This window comes from Patella vulgata, chromosome 9 (assembly GCF_932274485.2).
Source record: "Patella vulgata chromosome 9, xgPatVulg1.2, whole genome shotgun sequence".
Lineage (NCBI taxonomy): Eukaryota > Metazoa > Mollusca > Gastropoda > Patellidae > Patella > Patella vulgata.
The window spans coordinates 25,197,018-25,216,114 of NC_065887.2; the positions used below are offsets into that span (position 1 = coordinate 25,197,018).

Here is a 19,097-nt window from a genome sequence, read left to right on the forward strand (position 1 = left end):
AGAGAGAAATGGAGTTTAACGTCCACTCGACACAAAAGAGGTAATTCGGGACTAACATGGTTCAATTTTATTTCAATAATTCGTTTGGGCGTAAAGGTCTTTAAGAGTGGGAAGAAACCGGAGGACCCCGAGAAAACCCACGAGATTGGACAAGCTACCCTACACCTTGTCACGTACTACCGGGGAATCGAAACCACGCCAGTTGACTCAATGACAGACGTTATGATACAACGCGCACGCGCTAACCATTCGGTCATCGAACCCCCCTTGCCGGTAAGGAAAACATTTACAACACATAAGTACGAATAACAACCCATTAAGTAATAGTCATAATTGTTTGGCGTCTAATTCTGCCCTATACTGACGTTGAGTACTCAATCGGCGCCGAATTTTATTCGGCCGAATGGGTGGACACACTAGCCGAATGCTTCGCCCGATTCACCGGTCGATTGCATCACCTTTCACGTCACATGATTAAACATGGCGGCGTCTATGTCTTCAAACTGTCACGTGACTTCTCGATATGAGTGGTGATTGGCTAATGAATTCTACATTCGGCCGAATGCTTCGGCGAAGCGGACACACCAGCCGAATAAATATTCCGCCGAATACATCAAACCTGTTTGATTCGGGCGAATCATTCGGCCGAATGACAGTGGACACACTAGGCGAATTTCGACGCCGATTGATTCGGCCGAACGATTCGGTCGAATCATTCGGCTAGTGTGTCCACCGCTTAACTTGAACCCCTCTGTCTCAGTCGATAACCCTTACGTGCGTCTTGCTGCATTACCCTGAGCGTAAAACAGTCACGTGTTTTTTTTTAGACTGCACTCCGTATTGAAAGACGAAGTTGTTTTGACGAAGTCAGTGAACATAGGGCCAACCACATCGTCAAAACAACTTATCCCTTGCGTAGAGGACTGCAATTATATTAAACGTAATGTAAAGGACACTGCACAACGTGGGTCAATCCTGGTGAAGTGTGCATCGGCGGATGGTTCGTCCGTTGAAATTTATTTGTAATAAAACTTATGACTTTCTAGGCGTTTGTTTTCATCCTGCTTATTTTCAATGCTTGTATAAAAGTGTTCGTTTGTCGAAAATGAACAGTACTCTTTCTGGAAAGCGTACTGTTCATTTCTGATACACGGATACTTTTATGCCTGTGTTTCAAATAAACAGGAAAGTTTTATCAAAGGTTGCCACTGACAACGAGGTAGAAGCGGGATGTAAGACTCGGGAAGACGCATCGACTTGTGCACATAGTGAGATTTTCTTCGGTTTTTCTCCGTGACTAAAATCGCCATTATTACCGTAAATGCGTCTCTTCTAATGATGTTATTCTTCCTTAAAAGAAAACTCGACCTGGGGCAAATGAGTCATGTCGTCGTGATATATAAATATTAGCCTGATTTAATTTTAGATCAACTTTGTATTTCCTTGTTAACATAACACGCACTAAAAAAAGGAAAAATTACAGCTTTGTTCATTGAGAGGAACTATATCCTGAAATGGCCAATTAATACGTCTGATTTAAGAGTAAAAAAAATAAGGCTCAATTTAAATCTTATTTATGAGTAACAAATCCGTTCTTAGATTATGTTATTATACAGTCCCATGTGTTGACTGATAGCGTCATGTATAATCTCGCCCTTTTAATAAAATCAATATGACAGCAAAACAAAATAACAAGGTTTTATCATGGTTGTACTCTTTTTGTCTGCGGTCGTCGCCTATAAAAGTCGGCAACTAAATGTCTTCTTCCAAGCTACATAGTTTCAGACTTTATAAGGGTTTAAACAAGGTCAATCAAAGTGGCGTTGGTTTGTTTATGTAGCTCGTAGACGATTTGGTCTACAAGGCCCAAATATTCGGTCAAAACGGAAAACAAGTTTTTAATAAAGTGAATTTTGACCATTGTGGTTTACGGCTGTTTTGACCATATCCGGTTTATGTCGTCTGCAGTCGAAGTCAAACGTTCCAAAATTTTTAATTCGTGATATTATGAACGGAACGGAACCGATTTTGGGGTGATATTCCTTTTATGGGTTCAACTTGCCGGATATTGAAGTTTGCAAGGGATTCAAAGTACCTCAAATGACGATGAGAGTTTTTCAGGGGAGTCCTCTCTTGAAAATGGTCATCTAAATTATCAATTTATCAATATAGGCAATATCTGTTGGTATTTTACATGTTCTATTTTAAATATTTCGTCCATGGCCCTCTTGAAGGGGAAGCGTTTTCAATTATCTACCGTTATAGCATTTTCTCGGAATGACCCTCTAGCATTTAAAGGACAATATTGGTGCCAGTCATTATCACATATGTGATAGAGCTGGTTAAACACATTCGAAATATAATTTTAACACAGAGATCATTGCTACGGTAGCTGAGTAATACAAGTTTCCTGAATCGGAAGTGACGAACGCCAAAGGAAAACACGAGTCATCTCTCTATATAACTGACTGATGTGACGAGTGATAACAGATACACGGTCGAATTTCTGCTCTCTAAAAATTCCTTCGAAGACCAAAGGTGTTATATGGGACTGTAAGAGGATACCTGACAATTCAATAAAGTAATTGAATGATACACGGTCGAATTTCTGCTCTCTAATAATTCCTTCGAAGACCAAAAGTTGTTATATGGGACTGTAAGAGGATACCTGACAATTCAATAAAGTAACTGAATGTCATTAGATAAGAGAACACGAGAAAAATAGAAATAGTCCGTACATTCCCTTGTTTATATTCATTCTATACCCGTATATCCGTATTACTCAGCTATCGTGGCAATGATCTCTGTGTTAAAATTATATTTGGCATGTGTTTAACCAGCTCTGTCACATATTTGATAATGACTGGCACCAATATTGTCCTTTAAGGAATTGTCTAGCTATATATTACAATTTGTTCCCTATCAATTCACGGGTCAGGATGAAATACTTAATTATAATTCATAATCATACATGATAATTATCTCTGGGATATTATAACCCCATTGTGAATAAGACAGGATTACAAGAAATACTTTTCAATTGATTATTTGATTTAGGTTGGTGGATCTAGAATGTTGCCGGTAAGATGGATGTCTCCAGAAAGTGTCAAATATGGTAAATTTACCATAGAATCCGATGTATGGGCGTATGGTGTTGTTTTATGGGAAATATTTAGCTCCGGTCGACAGCCGTATTACGGACATTCCAATGAAGAGGTGATTTCTCAATTTCAATCCTTATTACGAAAAGAGATTTATAAAGAATATTGGTATACTCGTATATTGTATTAAAATAATTGTATTAATCGGCGACAAAATCGTTATAAATAAATGAAATGAAATGAAATGGGGTTTAACGTCCTACTGTTCTGCTCCAAACTGGGCTAATGAAGACGGGCATACGCCATACAGTGTGCTATGAGGGAAATTTTGCCCGGACAGCGGCACTACGGCCTACTCTTATATCGAATTCCAACTGTCAAGGGATCTTTTACGTGCACGCCAATGTGTACACGGGACCTCGGTTTTTCGTCCCATCCGAACGGCTAGACAGTTGTTCTTGTCAGACCCTCCGTCCTGCATCACTGACAAGTGAGAACCACGCCGGAAAATCTGGATGAACTTTCTCGGCCAATGCAGGGATCGAACACCCGACCTCCAGGCTAGCGAGCCAGCGTCTTACCTACTTAGCCACGTGATCCCCTCGTTATAAATAAGAATTGTACTGCAAAGAGTTTTTGTAGTAAATGGATATTTTGAAGAATGATGCGCATTGCGCGTTTCTGGGTCATAAATATTTTGCATTAGTAATTGATATGATTTCATTATTTTTCAGGTCATACAATTTCTGGACACTGGCATTCTTCTTCAGCGACCAAACGATTGCCCTTCCACAATATACCATGTTATGTTAGGATGCTGGAAGCAAGATCCAAAAGAGAGAATGCCATTTTATAAAATCCATAACTATCTCTCCGAATATAGTAAACACGTAACCAGAAACATGCACGTCCCTATTCAAGATATCGACGTCGAGGCTTCACACGAAATTCTGACGTAGAACGCAATATAACTAGAATCGTAGTTTTATTGGTGTACCACTGATGGCTTCCTCATCATTTGGTTACGTAGCACATTTAATGGCACCTGTACATTCCGCATTTCAAATACAGCAATCGTTTTAAACATTGTTTTAATATATTATGTAACGACTTGTATATGTAAGTCTTATAGTGTATTAAGAAAATAAACTTCCGTGAATTTTAAATATTTAATATATTATTTACTTCTAATAATCGACCAAAATGTTTTAGGTCGTCATATGACTTGCGTTTTAATTACAATTATAATCCTGCATCGAGCTTGGAAAATTAGAAAGTGATTTTATTTTTGTCATTCTCTGCTTCTGAAGTTCAAATAAGTTCCTGCTAACTTTAAAAATTAGAAAATGGCATTGACATAATTGAAATTTTGATTTTTGTAGGCTGTCGTGAACGAGGCAGTGAATGCTTAATATTTGATTAATTTACTCAACTTTCTTGATTAAGATAGCCACCATTTTTTACCATGCTTTTGTATTCTAAGTAGTCTGTAGTATTTCTACAAATAAAGTGTAAAGCCTCCGTGGGCGCACTAACTTCGACATAGTGGCCATTGTTTACCTGATAATTCAAGAGTGGTTACAAAGTGATTGCGGGGTATTGTGAAATGGTGTGACGGTGAGATTATAGCCAAAGAAATGAAGTAGTGACTGTTGGATAATAGGAAACCCATAGGGTATACCTGACTTTAAGACAATGATAATAAGAGCCGGTTGACTGTCATAAGTAATAGTAAACTGACTGTATGGAAATGATTATTTTATATGTAATAGTAAACTGACTGTGTGGAAATGATTATTTCATAAGTATTAGTAAACTGACTGTGGAAATGATTATTTTATACGTATAATAACTAGTAAATTGACTGTGTGAAAGTGACTATAGTAAACTGATTGTGTGGAAAAGAGTACGGCATAAGGAATAGTAAACTGACGGTGTGGGAACAAACATATTTCCTGAAGAATAATAAACTTTAAAGGGGAATATTTTCTAAGAAATAGTAAACTAGCTGTGCGGAAATGGACATAATTAATCTGTTTAGATAAAGTGCTGAGCGAAAATGAAACTCCGCCAAAATGGTGTATTGACTGGGCCAAGAGAAAACTATATTATATATACATTATGACACAGAAAGAGTATTGTTAGTTGCAAAATAGTTTTAACGTGCATTATTAGTTTCAAAGAGCATTATTTGTTTCATAGAGTATTATTGTTTCAAAGAGCATTATTAGTTTCAAAGATTAGAGAATATCCCGCTCCATATCAATCACATCATATCTGTGATTATATAAGAATTGTTCTGCAAGATACTGGCCCAAATACTGCCAAATTCGTCGATTCATCGTTATAACACCTTTCTTATGGGCTAGTGATTTTAACATGTTTTGGGCATTAATAAAGGTAATAATAAAGGGCCATATGGAAATGCAGGTATTTTGAATAGTAATTTCGAAAGCATATCTTTAACGTTCATATCTCAAGAACTAATTTTCAAATCTTTGTGGGGAAGATCATTATGGAAAAAGGGCATAACACTGTCGTAATATTTATACATTTTAAAGCCTTCAAAGTGCACTTTTAACGGGATTGTTATGGAATTATTTTATACGTGATGGGTTGGATTTATTGGAATTAGTTTTGCAGCTAACATGGCTGACATGGCTGCTGATGGGCATTTAACTACGGGCTCTTGTAACATGGAAAATCTCTTTCGAAAAGAATATTCAGCTGAGGATAAGTTTTATGCTTAAAGTGTATTACATTCATATCCAATAAGCGAAATAATCAAATTTAGGGGAGAATGACTGGTCTGAAACTAATTCTCTTATAGAAATATTAATTAAGTGAGAAAGTGGATTTTATATTTGTCCATTTTTCTTTAATTTTATCCAATATCAATTCCGTTCAGTCATCAACTTGTATTTGATTGTTCTCTGTGCCCACCTTTTTCTGCCTAAAGGTAAACAATTTTCGCCACCCACCATGGCCTTATTTCGTTGCCGGGTCGTATTTTTGTTGTGGAACCATTTTCTTTTTAGAAAGTACAATAATCCTAGAGATTTTCCATGGAACAAGCGGTTGTGCCCTAAAGGGGGTTCGTGTTTTCGAAGGTGATAGATCAAGGGTTCCCAACCTAGTGTATATTTACCCCCAGGATGTATACATATTTTTTTTCAAATTATAATTTTGAGGTTGAGAAGAAACTAAGTGAAATAACAATGCCATGTGCCATTACGTGTATTACAATTATTGTTATTATAACTTAAACTATAAGTTAAAACAAATCCTTTGTCGGTCGCTTTAATATGGTAGAAGTGAAAACGCATATTACTGAAAAAAAAGAGGAGTGGGTGGGTGGGGTACATTTACTTTCGAAACATTGTCAGGGGTAACGTGATGAAACAAGGTTGGAAACCCCAATACTAGATCTTCAACAAGCTTGTGTTAATTGTTCTAATCAGTGAAAGTGTATAATACATAATATTATTTATATTATTATGTATACAGAAATGATTTGTTTGTATATATTGATTATTAATTAATATATTGTATATAACAAGAGGAAAATGTATATGTCATTATTTTATTATAGTATGTTATGTCAAACGAGTCTTATATCAGCTATATTTTGTAGATTGTTTTGTTGAATGGTCAGCGCCCTGACCCGATAAATATTGTCTGCTATCAACTCAAAAGATAAAAAATGTCAAGGAATCATTAAAAACTATTATTAGTAGATGTAACAAACGGATAACCCGAACTTCTTTGCGAATATTTTATGCGTGGTTGCCTAGATTCCACATAATGGAATGTAACTGTTCACACACTTCTGTGTATATATTATGGCAAAACGGTGTTGCCTCATCTGCTAGATTCCACATAATATACATTTATAGGGTAGTTGTTGTTAATTATTATAAATTTTGGTAAATAGAGAAACCCAATCTTACTAGAAAAATTATTCCCGAAAGGGCGAAAATATAAGGTTTCACTAACTGGTAATCGCGTCGACTTGTTGTCTGGTGGAGTGATGTAGGGAGACTTAATAAACGGCGGAAAAAGAAATTGGTAGAGGAGTATTCAAGAATTTGCTTATAGGCTTCAATATTTATAGTAAATGGATAGCAAGTAACAACAAATACAAGCTCTATAAATGTACCCTCTCTGAATTAAGTCACTTGACAAACACGGCTGCTTAATATAGTTTCTTGTCGGCTTTGGGTAGTTTTTTGCTATATGGTCTGCAAACATTTAACCTAATTTACCTATATAAATTAGTTTGGTTTAACCCCCTGGGCAAATAAGGGACAAAAAAATATGTGTTGGTCTAATGACACAAATCTGAATATGGATATTTGTAACATGGACGAGGAATCTTCCTTTGTTCTTTTCGTTGAATAAGCAAATTGTTTTCCCTCTTTGCTGGTTTACACTAGTTTTAGTAGAAATCATATAGAAAAGTGGGGTGGGTTTTCTGTGCAATAACAATAAGCATGTTGAGCAGGTGTCAATGTTACAAGTCATTTATAGTACGCTTCATTCGTTAACAGGTTTAAAACCTCAGCCTACGGCCTCTGGTTAAACCTGTTAACCCATGAAAGCAGTGCTATAAATATAACGTAACAACTGGTGTATACATGATTCCAGTATCTTTGAAATGATTTAAATATATATATTAAAGGGGGTTTTAAATATCTATAATAGCCTTCGACATCAATAATATTATCTTTAGCTATACTAGCGCAAACACTAACTCGTTCAAACGACATACTAACTGGTTCAAACGGATTAAGATTTTCGTTTTGTTTGGCACTTTTGGGGCTTCGTAATATTTAAGAATTAATAATACCCATCCCATGTCTAAGACACGGTATCATTTTAGAAATTTAAAGCGGCATTAATGAAGATAAGATAAAGAGCTGACAGTTCTCGCTATAATAGTTAAACAATATATAATGTAAAGAGAATGTGCTGAAATTTTCTGTCAAATTACTTGACCTTGAGCCGTGAAAACCCCTTTCAATAACTCTGTAGCCTCGATTATCATTGTTACCGTTTCGATTATCCATTTTACGGTTAATTATGAACAGCCATTGAACCGCAGATCGGATTCAAATCTGTTTAAAATCAGATCCGTCAGATGGTATTGAGAGTTGACTAATTTGATATATTAAAAGGAAACCATGATTCGCGTGAATTTGAATATAATATTTTCCCTATGAATGCAAACAACAACTGGCCTGAAATTTGTTACATAACAAATCTGGGTCTAAGAATTGGACGTGTGCCCACCCATTCCTCTACTCGTTTTGTATTTTGTATGACATGCAGCCTCACTCAACAGCGGCCTCGCTTCGTACACTCTATCATTTAGCCTCGATCTAAACTTCCGGGAGTATGACGTCAACGTAGCGGTTAATCTCCGCTTACGACGCCTTTTAAAAATTTAATCAATCAATGCAATCCTGTTTAAATCAAAGCCGAATCCCCCCCCCCTCCCGGGTTCTACCGAGTTGATTTTGTGCTTGCTGTGTAAATAAAGATCTAATTTATAATTTCTATGAAATCTGAAGAAATAATAAAGACTTGCAATAATCAGATTTAGCTCTTGCATAATGTAGGCTATGTTTAAGGTGCTTAAGAATGAAAAGAAACGGGACTTAGCCTCCTGTATCTCCATCGACTAAACCATTCATTTACACATTGAATATACGAGAATTAAAATCATCATTTTGTTACTACAAATAGTTCTTCGTGTTGCTTTTGTTTGCCCACATTACATGTGTAAGTATACTGGCGTCACTTTACCTACTGACAGCGACGGCTAAAAGTCGGTTATGGGTCGATTACGAATATGCCATATTGGAACTGTCAATTTGCTCACATTTTAAACCAAAACGCGGAAAAGGAAAAACAGTTTAGGAAGTGAGCTCTTTTCTACATGCCGTTCGAACGACTATATGTATTCAAAAAAAGGGGTAGAATGCGCATGTCCTAAACTAGCTGAAGTCAGGCATCTGTAAGCTGACCAACCCAGAAACGTCACGATATGTCAGTTTTGTAAATTTGTAAATAACCTCTCTCACTATCAATGTGAAATGCTTTAATAATAAATGGAATTTGACATAATTCTATGTATGGTGATGTAAATGAAAACCATGCATATCGATATCTTATTCCAATAAACGGGTCAGTAGATACAAAGATATTATGGCGGGGTTCAAATACATGGTACCAAACAAAGACTCGAGAATAGAACACTACATCAAATTAGTTAGGCAAATCGAAAATCTAAAACTCGACTACAGTACAAAAATCAGCTGCTCGGAACATTTATCCTGTTATCTGTAGCAATGGGATAAAAAAAAAGATGAAACTGAACTATTCCTTTAAATTATAAGGAATTGTGGGTGATATTTGTTATTTTGGTTGTTTGGATTCAGGGATCATAATTTTGTATTGGAAAATATCAAGTACCATAACAAGCCAACGTCATATTCACTGAGCCACCGTGGCTCCCCGCGTCTAAATAGAAAAGATATGAAACCTTAGAAACGCAATAAGAGGGATAAACTTGTCTGATGTATACACTATTATAAATATGATGTGAAACTTTTATAATATATATTATAGCATAATTAAATACTGTCAAGCAGCAAGGGATCACGGTGGCTAAGTGGGTAAGACGCTGGCTCGCCAGCCTGGAAGTCGGGTGTTCGATCCCTGCATTGGCCGAGAAAGTTCATCCAGGCGTGATTCCCCCTTGTCAGTGATCCAGGACGGAGGGTCTGACAAGGACAGCTGTCTAGTCGTTCGGATGGGACGAAAAACCGAGGTCCCGTGTACACATTGGCGTGCACGTAAAAGATCCCTTGACAGTTGGAATAAGAGTAGACCGTAGTGCCGATGTCCGGGTAAAATTTCCCTCATAGCTTGGCTATACAGATCAAGAGCAATGCTTCTGTGCGCTCGAAACCAGTCAATCACAGAGTGAGAGAAATTGTCAGTGGATATGAGAAATGTTTGACTTAATACAAAGTCATCAGTCATCAGCTGTCAGATATTAGGCTGATTTTCCTTTTCTTGGGTTTAGTCTGCTGAAAGGGAAATTGGAACACGGTCGGTTAAGAACATCCACACTATGTCTAATGTCGTTACCTTAAACTAAAAACATTAATAACGGATATAGTCTATGAGTATTTGATTTCCTTCAACCATATATAGAACGCGTGTATTGGAATGACCTCCTTTTATTTTGTAATAGATGAAAGACCCACTTCGCGCCCTGATCAAGAAATTAAGGAGAATACTGCTTGGTTAATCAGCCAGAGAGGTCGAGCGAAAGAGAACGAAGTTAAGGTATTTCTAGCTGAAAATCAAAATTTCGTGGATTCTATTGGTCCAAAAAAGATGTCGAATGAGTATAACAGTATAAAGTTCATGGGGCGATTCACTGCGGATGAATATTTCATTGACTTAACATTGGCACAAATTATACACATCAAAACTTTATTCCTGCAGCCAATTTCGTGAAATCATACTTGTGTGACATCAACAATGAAATTCAACAGCTAACATATGAAGAGCCCCGGGAAAGAACGATCTATGTCACTTTTTCAACGAACCCCAGTTAATAGCGCCATCTAGTAGCAAATTGTATAAGCTTTCTGTGGAACAATCAATTTCGAACCAAGGCCCTTCTGAAATGACCTCCCGGACAAATACAAGTCCATCCTACCCTTTATTTGACCTTAATTTGGCTGAAAAGTGGAAGTCGGTTGTTGTATTGGTAATTATGATTCGTATTCAACATCATTTTGAAGTTGTAATTAAACCCACTCGTTGTTCTTTTCGCGTCAAGCATTCTCATCCAAAAGTCTGTTTTGCCTTTTATGCGAAAAGAGAAAAATGTGACTTAGATCGTTCTTCCCCTGGACTCTTCATATTGAAACAGATCAAATAGAACGAATGATTATATTATCTGAAAGGTAATAAGTATTTAGAATTTATTAGACTGTTATTAAGCATCGATCTCGCTTACATTTGTCACAAGGGCATAGTTCCTCATTGTCTGGAGTAGTAGGGCTTAAATCAGTTTTCAAAACCTCAAATTCTCCTCATAAACAACATATCAGCCCATTAATCATCGCCACACTTTATAATTATCTATTGTTGGTGATTGTTTTCATTGGTCTACTGGGTTGGTTCACTGACAGACTAATCAAATTAGTCGACACAGCCTCTGTTTTGTTTTCTGTCAGAACATTAAACCGGTGCATCCTTTCCATTTATTAGACTCAAAACTTGCATCGACTAAAAATGAGCTCGTCGGAAATATATAGTTCATTTCAATTCGAGTGACATTAACAGAGAAACTCCGAGATTCTTTACATTTTTTTTAAGATGTGGACACTTATTAATGAATGTTTTTTCATAGCAAAAGAATACGATTGATTGAGATTGGTACATTAATCAAAATGGTATTCTTTAAATTTTATTAATGCATGCTTTTGAACCATCGTGGAAATATTTAAAGACAATCTATATTAATTTACGCCTGCACTTTATTAGTTATTGGTGGTTCGGAAAAAAGATAAAATGGTACAAAAATAATCAAACATTCCCTGAACAATTGTTATTCGCAAACTAGATCCTAAAGTAAATTGATTTATATGGAAAATCAGTAATTCATTGGCGAACAATAAAGAAACATATAAGAAAAACGGTGCCTGCGAAACACTTAATACGTTTTTGCCGGTGTTTGTAATCTGGTGATAAAAGCAATAATTCATTGATACCAATTTATTACAGGCGGTTTTAAGTCAGGGAGAAACGGTTAGTCCAGAAACATAATTTGAAAGATGCCCTCCGCCATGATTAATAACCAACATATTTTCTGATCTACAGCTTTCATGTTAATTACGGCGACTGGTCATTATGACTAGAAATCATAAAGAAGTTAATGAAGTGTTAATGCTTAAATGCCGTTCGTTCGTATTGAGTTTATTGGTCGGATAGACACAGGCCTTACTGTGCTTATCTGATGCTCCTGTCATCGCAAGTCGCATCCTCGGCATAGTTCTGATCATAAGTAATATATTTTTTAAATCATCGATGGAATTTATCGATGAAATTATTATTAATGTATTTTTGTTAAACCATGGAGATAACCATGGTGAAACAAGTACAAGCGTACTATTGACCATTGTCGCTGTCTTGGAATGGTGGCAACTATTGTGATGATCACAGTAATAATGATAATATTAAAACAGTACTAGCTCAACAAGTTCATACTTGTATTAATACTGGCTTGTGGTTAACGTCGGCTTCCGAATTCTGAATAAAATTAAAATCTATATGGTTTGTATTAGATTGCACGTAAAGAGTACATTTCATTTAGAAACAAGCAATGTCTACTTTATATGAGAAAGTAATAATTTCTTTATCATCTTCGACCACCGTGAAATATTAGACAACCTCAACACTTAAAGAGTGATTAGTTCGGATTTAAAAACGTCTGACCGATAAGAGCCGGGCGGTGGACCATAGATTTATATTTTCAGACTTTGTCCACGTTATTTTGTTGTTGCCCATTGGTGAATATTCTTCAAATACATACACAATCGATATATTATACACTGGCGGTTATAGCCAAAATGCACGAAGAGAAAAGAAATCTAAATAAAACATAAGACGTTTATAAATACAATTTTGATTAAAAAAAAGATACACTATTTAAAGTTTAGGAACACGTGTCCCATACTGATTAGCAAAACACTGTGGCACGGTTTGTATAGTGGTGCTTTATTGATCGAGGAAAGTAAGGTAATGGGCGATGGCCTTTACAGTGTTATAAGTAAAGAGGGGAGATGATCCTGTTGATTAATCAATCTGCATGCTGTATTGATCAGAGGAGAAATATTTCTCATCGTTTGTTATATAAAAGTCGACATCTTCGCACGCTTCAGTCGTTATTGATGAGGTTGGTTCTGTTTAAACTCTTCTTGGTCTGTTTCTTTAATATGATAAAAGTTCCAGTAATTCAACGTGGTAGAATTACATACATATATGTATAAGACATTGCTCCATAGTGGAAGCTACTTTATGTGGGATGTATTGCTTTACATGTATTTATTATCAGTTTGAACTAATTAGTGGGGTGAACGCTGTGTGGTGAATACTAAAAAAACCCAAAACAATAGGGGTTTAGGTAAACAGAAGTTAACAAACCAAATACGTGCTGGTGGAGATGCGTAAATCGAAAAGTCGGAGGGTGAGGGCGCGAGAAGACGAAACCTTCAAAGTCGAGAAATCGGACAGTTGCTCACTCTTGTAGGCTCGCCCTAGACTTCTTAACGATAAAATGGCCGCAAGATTTCCATAATGTTTTAATCTAACAAATCAGATAGACAGTTTGGGTTATATTTATCTATAAAACACGTTCAGTAATGCTCTGGTTGTATCGGTGGACTCCAGATCGACCTCCCAATAAAACTCGTGGTACGGAAAATTCCATCAAGCGTTTTGAAGGCCTTCATTATCCAGACATTTTATTTCCTATATAATCAAGACCAAAGCCAAGATAGAGATCCAGGCGGAACGCGCTTTTCTTAAAACGTAAACATGTTTATATAATATCATATAACTAATCGAATAAGCGGAACAAAATAGCGCCTAGGTTGAAAGATATATATATATTGCCCACCACAGAGAAACGATTCGTAAAGCAGTGACCTTCGCATAAATTTCAAATGAAATGGGGTTTAACGTCCTACTGTTCTGCTCCGACTGGGCAATAATGAAGACGGGCATACGCGATACATTGTGCTATGAGTGAACTTTTTCCTGTCAGGTGTTCTTTTACGTGTTCGCTAATGTGTACACGGGACGTTGGTTTTCGTCACATCTGAACGACTATACAGTGTCAATTGTCATGCTCTTTGTCTTGCACCACTGACAAGGTGGGGGGGGGGTGGACGCTGGAAAATCCGATGAACTTTCTCGGCCAACACCGGAATCGAACACGGGACCCCCGGGAGAGCGAGCCAACGTCTGACTCACTCACTGAGCTACCCCGGTCCCACAGTCTAGGTATTTATTAGACAAAACAACGTTATATGTGGACATATAAAAATCATCCATCCAGTCGATGTAAGTACGACAGGTGAAAAATGAAATTATGAATTGGTTGGCTTATATTAGTACATTAGAGGCGTATATATGAACTGGGAGAACTGGGATACAAGGTTACTTACATTTTTTTAAGAAGTTTCTGAATTGTATTTGTAACGAATAAAAAATTTAATGTTGCTACCACCCCATTACCCCCAGCCCCCCCCCCCCCGCAATAATTAGCAGAGGGTGAGGTGAGGTCAACGGCAGATTAGGTCGAAGGCCACTGCGGATCAGTTTATGTAATAAAAAAATGATTTGAGGGGAAATAACTCCAAATAAGCATGGCGGAAACAGCACGCTAACATTACTCATTTTACTGTTAGAAATCGTTCTATTAAGGTGTTCAAATATGAAAAAAGATAGGTTTGCGAAAATGTAGTTTAGCATGCACTCAAAGACTTACATTACTATGTCATTCGGGAGCCACGGTGGCTCAATTAGTAAAACGTTGGCTCACTATTCTGGAGGTCCCGTGTTCGATCCCTGCGTTGATCAAGAAAGATCATCGGTGCAGGAAAGGTCTGCTAATGGACAACGTGTACACATTGGCGTGCACGTAAAAGATCCCTTGTCAGTTGGATATTAAAGTAGGCCAGGTAAAAATTTCACTCCGAGAGAGAGAAATGGGGTTTAACGTCCACTCGACAGACTAGGTCATTTCGGGACGAACATATGGTTTAATTTTATTTCAATAATTCGCTTGCACGTTGGGGTCTTTAGCGGTGGGAGGAAACCGGAGAAAACCCACGAGGTTGGACAGGCAACCCTACTCCTTGTCACGTACAACCGTGGATTCGAAACCACGCCAGTTGACTCAATGACAGGCCTCGTGATAAAGCACGCGCGTGCTAACCATTCGGCCATCCAACTCCCCTTCACTCCTAGAAAATAGCGTGTGCCCGTCTTCATTAGCCCAGTAGGATGTTGCACTTACGACCGCTTCTTTTATTTCAATAATTCGCACAGAACTTTAGTTGTGAAACTTAGTACCAGTTTAGACTGACAAAAGTCAACTTACACTACCCTCAAAACGTAGTGAACCTGCGGCTCATATGTAGCCCATCAAAACAAAATGAAAATATAAAGGACTTTTAACGGAATTTTAAAAATTGGGACATTGTAACTTGCGGATAAATAGCCACTTTATAAGATGTTTATTAGTATTAACAGATCCCATTGTGTAAGACAGGCAAACCTAATCCTTAACACGTACAAACTGGCCTTTCACCGAACTAAATCATGTGAATTAACAAAAAAGTGTCAGTTCAGTACGGCCCCTATGAAATGGAAAAGTCACGTGGTGTGTTGGATAGGTAGTTCATAAATACAAAAACAATAGAAAACGGAAATGATTGACAATTATTCTCAATCCGATAAGATTTCCTGTTGGTGCCGAGTATTTGCGTTTGCCTTAGCTGTGGATAGAACTAGAAGCTGCAGGTGGCTATATTTTCTCCATTCCCCCCCTAAGAAAACCTTTCAAGAAAATGAAATTGGGCATTACACACGTAGTGTTTCAATATTAGGGACTTTTGGCAAGCGTAATTTCCTGGTCCGTATCCGTATGGATTTTGCGTGTGACGTCATCAACGTCATTTCTCATACGCGATACGGCAGCACGTATGGAACGGCTTTCATACGGAAATGGTCCGTATAACACTGACGTCTTTTTACTACTTTTAGACGCTGAAATGTTGCATCATAGCGTTTTTATGAATCTATGTGTATCCTAGAACACGAAGGTGTATATTTGACGTGATTTTAACAGTGATAACGACTGGAATTTAATCATTATTTTTGATGGGTTTTTCTCGGAATTTTCATATTTTTCCCGCCTGTCTGCATACTGGTTGATCTACGGGCTAAACTTTCTGAACTGATACATTAGTGAAACCAAAAACTGCTAAAATCTGCCAAAACTCTTAAAAACTACATTGACGCAACGTATCACGCATACGATACGGATGGGAAAAATCCGCTTGCTGAAAGTCTCTATTAAGAGAATTTCTGCCCGACAGCTTACCTGTATTGCTCACTCCAGCAGTCAACGGTTCTTTCAAGTGCAATTTGTAAATAATCCCTAACCCAAGTTTCAAATGTATGGTATTGCCCCCTACAAAAATGGCCCAAGTTTGATCTGCCCACCCTACTTGTACTTCGAGGTTCCAGCACACCACTGACCAAAACACGAAATGATTTTAAAGTAGCCAAGTCTCTAACTCAATATCATTCAAAATGTTACACGTTGAAAACACGAATTAATTGTTATTTCAAATCAACATTGACGTTATCTTACCGGGAAAAGGTAGACTTCTGATATCCAATATTTAAGAAATGAAATGGAGTTTAACGTCCTACTGTTCTGCTCCTAACCTGGGCTAATGAAGACGGGCATACGCCATACAGTGTGCTATGAGGGAAATTTTGCCCGGACAGCGGCACTACGGCCTACTCTTATATCGAATTCCAACTGCCAAGGGATCTTTTACGTGCACGCCAATGTGTACACGGGACCTCGGTTTTTCGTCCCATCCGAACGACTAGACAGCTTTCCTTGTCATCCCCTCCGTCCTGCATCACTGACAAGGGAGAACCACGCCGGAAAATATGGATGAACTTTCTCGGCCAATGCAGGGATCGAACACCCGACCTCAAGGCTAGAAAGATAGCGTCTTACCCACGTGATCCCCCAATATTTAAGACAAAATAAACGTTTTACCATTGGTACACGAATCGTGTACCATAGTGCGTTTCATTGTCATTTGTAACAAGCGACCAGAAATCGAGGCTAGACATATTCCACAACTCATGTTATACGGGGACGCCATAACTTATAACTCGAATAACCAGACGCTAGAAATTTCTGTTCAAAACGGAAACAATTGAATGTAAATCAGTTCATATACAATCAGATTACATTATATGCGTTGCGACCCATTTGTGTCAATTTCTAGGTCACTAATATTAGCGATTTAGCTCCTTAAATGTCTAATTTTATGCACCAACCCAGAATATGTTGAGAAACATACATGCATTGCAGTTTGAACTAGGCGAATTTTGGGAGAGCGGCATTTCAGCCCGTTTATTTAAAATGCACATAAATCTCCCCAAAAGGTGCAATCGGGTAAATTTGTCAATCTTAGGAAGGAGATTCAAGTTGAATGATGAAGGGATATCCCTATGAAAGGGAAAGATGTGCTAAATATGTCTAAACCTTATAAATCTGCATAATGTGCAATACTTTTCCCTTTTTCGTTCCATCTGCTGTTTTCAAAATAATAGAATGCAAAGTGATATGAATTTTCTGAATGTTATCATTGGACCCAATTTCACAAATAAAGAAAACATTAAATGCACACACGTTTTATTGAACATGGATACAAAAATGAAAAACAACCCATTAAATTAGGAATACAATCTTAGAAGTGTCCTTAGCTAAATGGGAGAACAGAACAATAAAACCATCCAAAAGACTCATCTTGTCCAGATTACACAAAAGCACATTCCTCTTTACCATCATCTTCCAAAAGTATTTAGTATGGCACTTTCTCTCGTTTTAAGTAAAAATTCACGGAATATATTTTAACATCATTCAGTATTACTGAAGAGTTCTGATGAGGTAAACTGGATTCATGGTTTATAACCCTGCAACCATTTTAAATGAAGCTTCTTAATGAACTTGTACTGGTAAAGTCTGAGGTATCGGCCTAATCAGTTTAATATCACGCAAGACACCAATCTTCCATCTTCAGTGATCAATTCATTGTTTAATGGGTTGAATTTAAAACGAGGGAAATGGCTTATTTGGATCTGAAAACAGAAAGAACATGTTTATAAATGAAACAAGTCTCGAGTTTAGTCAATTACACTGTTGCTGCATTCTGGAGTTAAAACAGCAATGAAGAGCTCCAATAAAATGGCAGTTCTCAGTTATATCCCATGAATATTCAATTCTAATTGGGCTTTGATAATAAAAAAAATACAGGATTTTTTCAGAAAGGGCTTAAATTTTTTTTAATCAAGTCACAAGTAGTCACCATTTTGATTTGGTTTTTGCCTTCTAATACCGAGTTGATTGTATGCACAGACCTGGAAACATTAATTTTACCCCGAGATCTGCACTATCTGCAGATCTTTTATAAATCTTGGCCGACTATAACGCATTGATTTCAGTTTTAAAGCATTTTAGATCTTATGTATTTGCACAAATTTTTTCTGTCATTTAAACCTTTCACCTATTTCACTATATTCAGCATTCTGTTAAGAGCAATAATTACTATGATTCATACCTAGCCCTCATCCTTCGCCTTTTACGCTTCAATCTCCTCATGCGTTTCTTCTTCCACTGAAAATAATGAAAGCCGAAAGGTCAATAAATTAAATCCATGTGCATGGCATATATATGTAAAAGTTTTATTAGGACCAAACTCGGCACGATATTCACGAGTTGCAATCACATTACAGCATGGAATATTTCCGGACACGTGACCATAAATAAAATAAAAAATTGTTCTTTTTTACTCAGATTTAGTCCAAACACGGAATTTCCACGTTGGTTTCAGAAAACACAAGTGGAACTTAAAATGAAATTAAATACTAACCTTTGCCCTCATTCTGTATTCTTTGTGCTGAAAATAATAAAGTAATAGGTTAGTTAAAGACTGTTATACTTTACATCGACAACAGCGGGGTGTCAGCATGAGATGGAGACAGATAAAATTTTCCTACATGCTTACCTTTGCAAAGTATGAAATCAAGAGGACGGAAGTTGTTTGAGTCACGTGATATTATAGGTCCACGAAATCCTCTTTACCCAAATTC

At 37.1% G+C, this 19,097-nt stretch overlaps 1 protein-coding gene and 1 long non-coding RNA gene across 2 annotated transcripts in view; one reads left to right on the plus strand and one right to left on the minus strand.

The window, feature by feature from the left end:
• The window catches only part of LOC126831519 (BDNF/NT-3 growth factors receptor), an 81,480-nt gene extending 72,628 nt beyond the window's left edge, over positions 1 to 8,852 (plus strand). Inside the window, exons 9-10 of the mRNA XM_050562050.2 lie at positions 3,058 to 3,216; positions 3,836 to 8,852. Coding sequence (XP_050418007.1) covers positions 3,058 to 3,216; positions 3,836 to 4,060 — 384 coding nt within the window. The 3' untranslated portion in view covers positions 4,061 to 8,852. The remainder of the gene's footprint in view (positions 1 to 3,057; positions 3,217 to 3,835) is intronic.
• An 8,771-nt stretch (positions 8,853 to 17,623) lies between these two features.
• On the minus strand, positions 17,624 to 19,095 carry LOC126831878 (uncharacterized). Its single transcript, XR_007684407.2, has 4 exons — positions 19,013 to 19,095; positions 18,878 to 18,904; positions 18,566 to 18,621; positions 17,624 to 18,086 (listed from the first exon to the last, which is right to left on the minus strand). It is a non-coding gene; the product is annotated as an uncharacterized LOC126831878 (long non-coding RNA).
• Between the last annotated feature and the right edge of the window lie 2 nt (positions 19,096 to 19,097).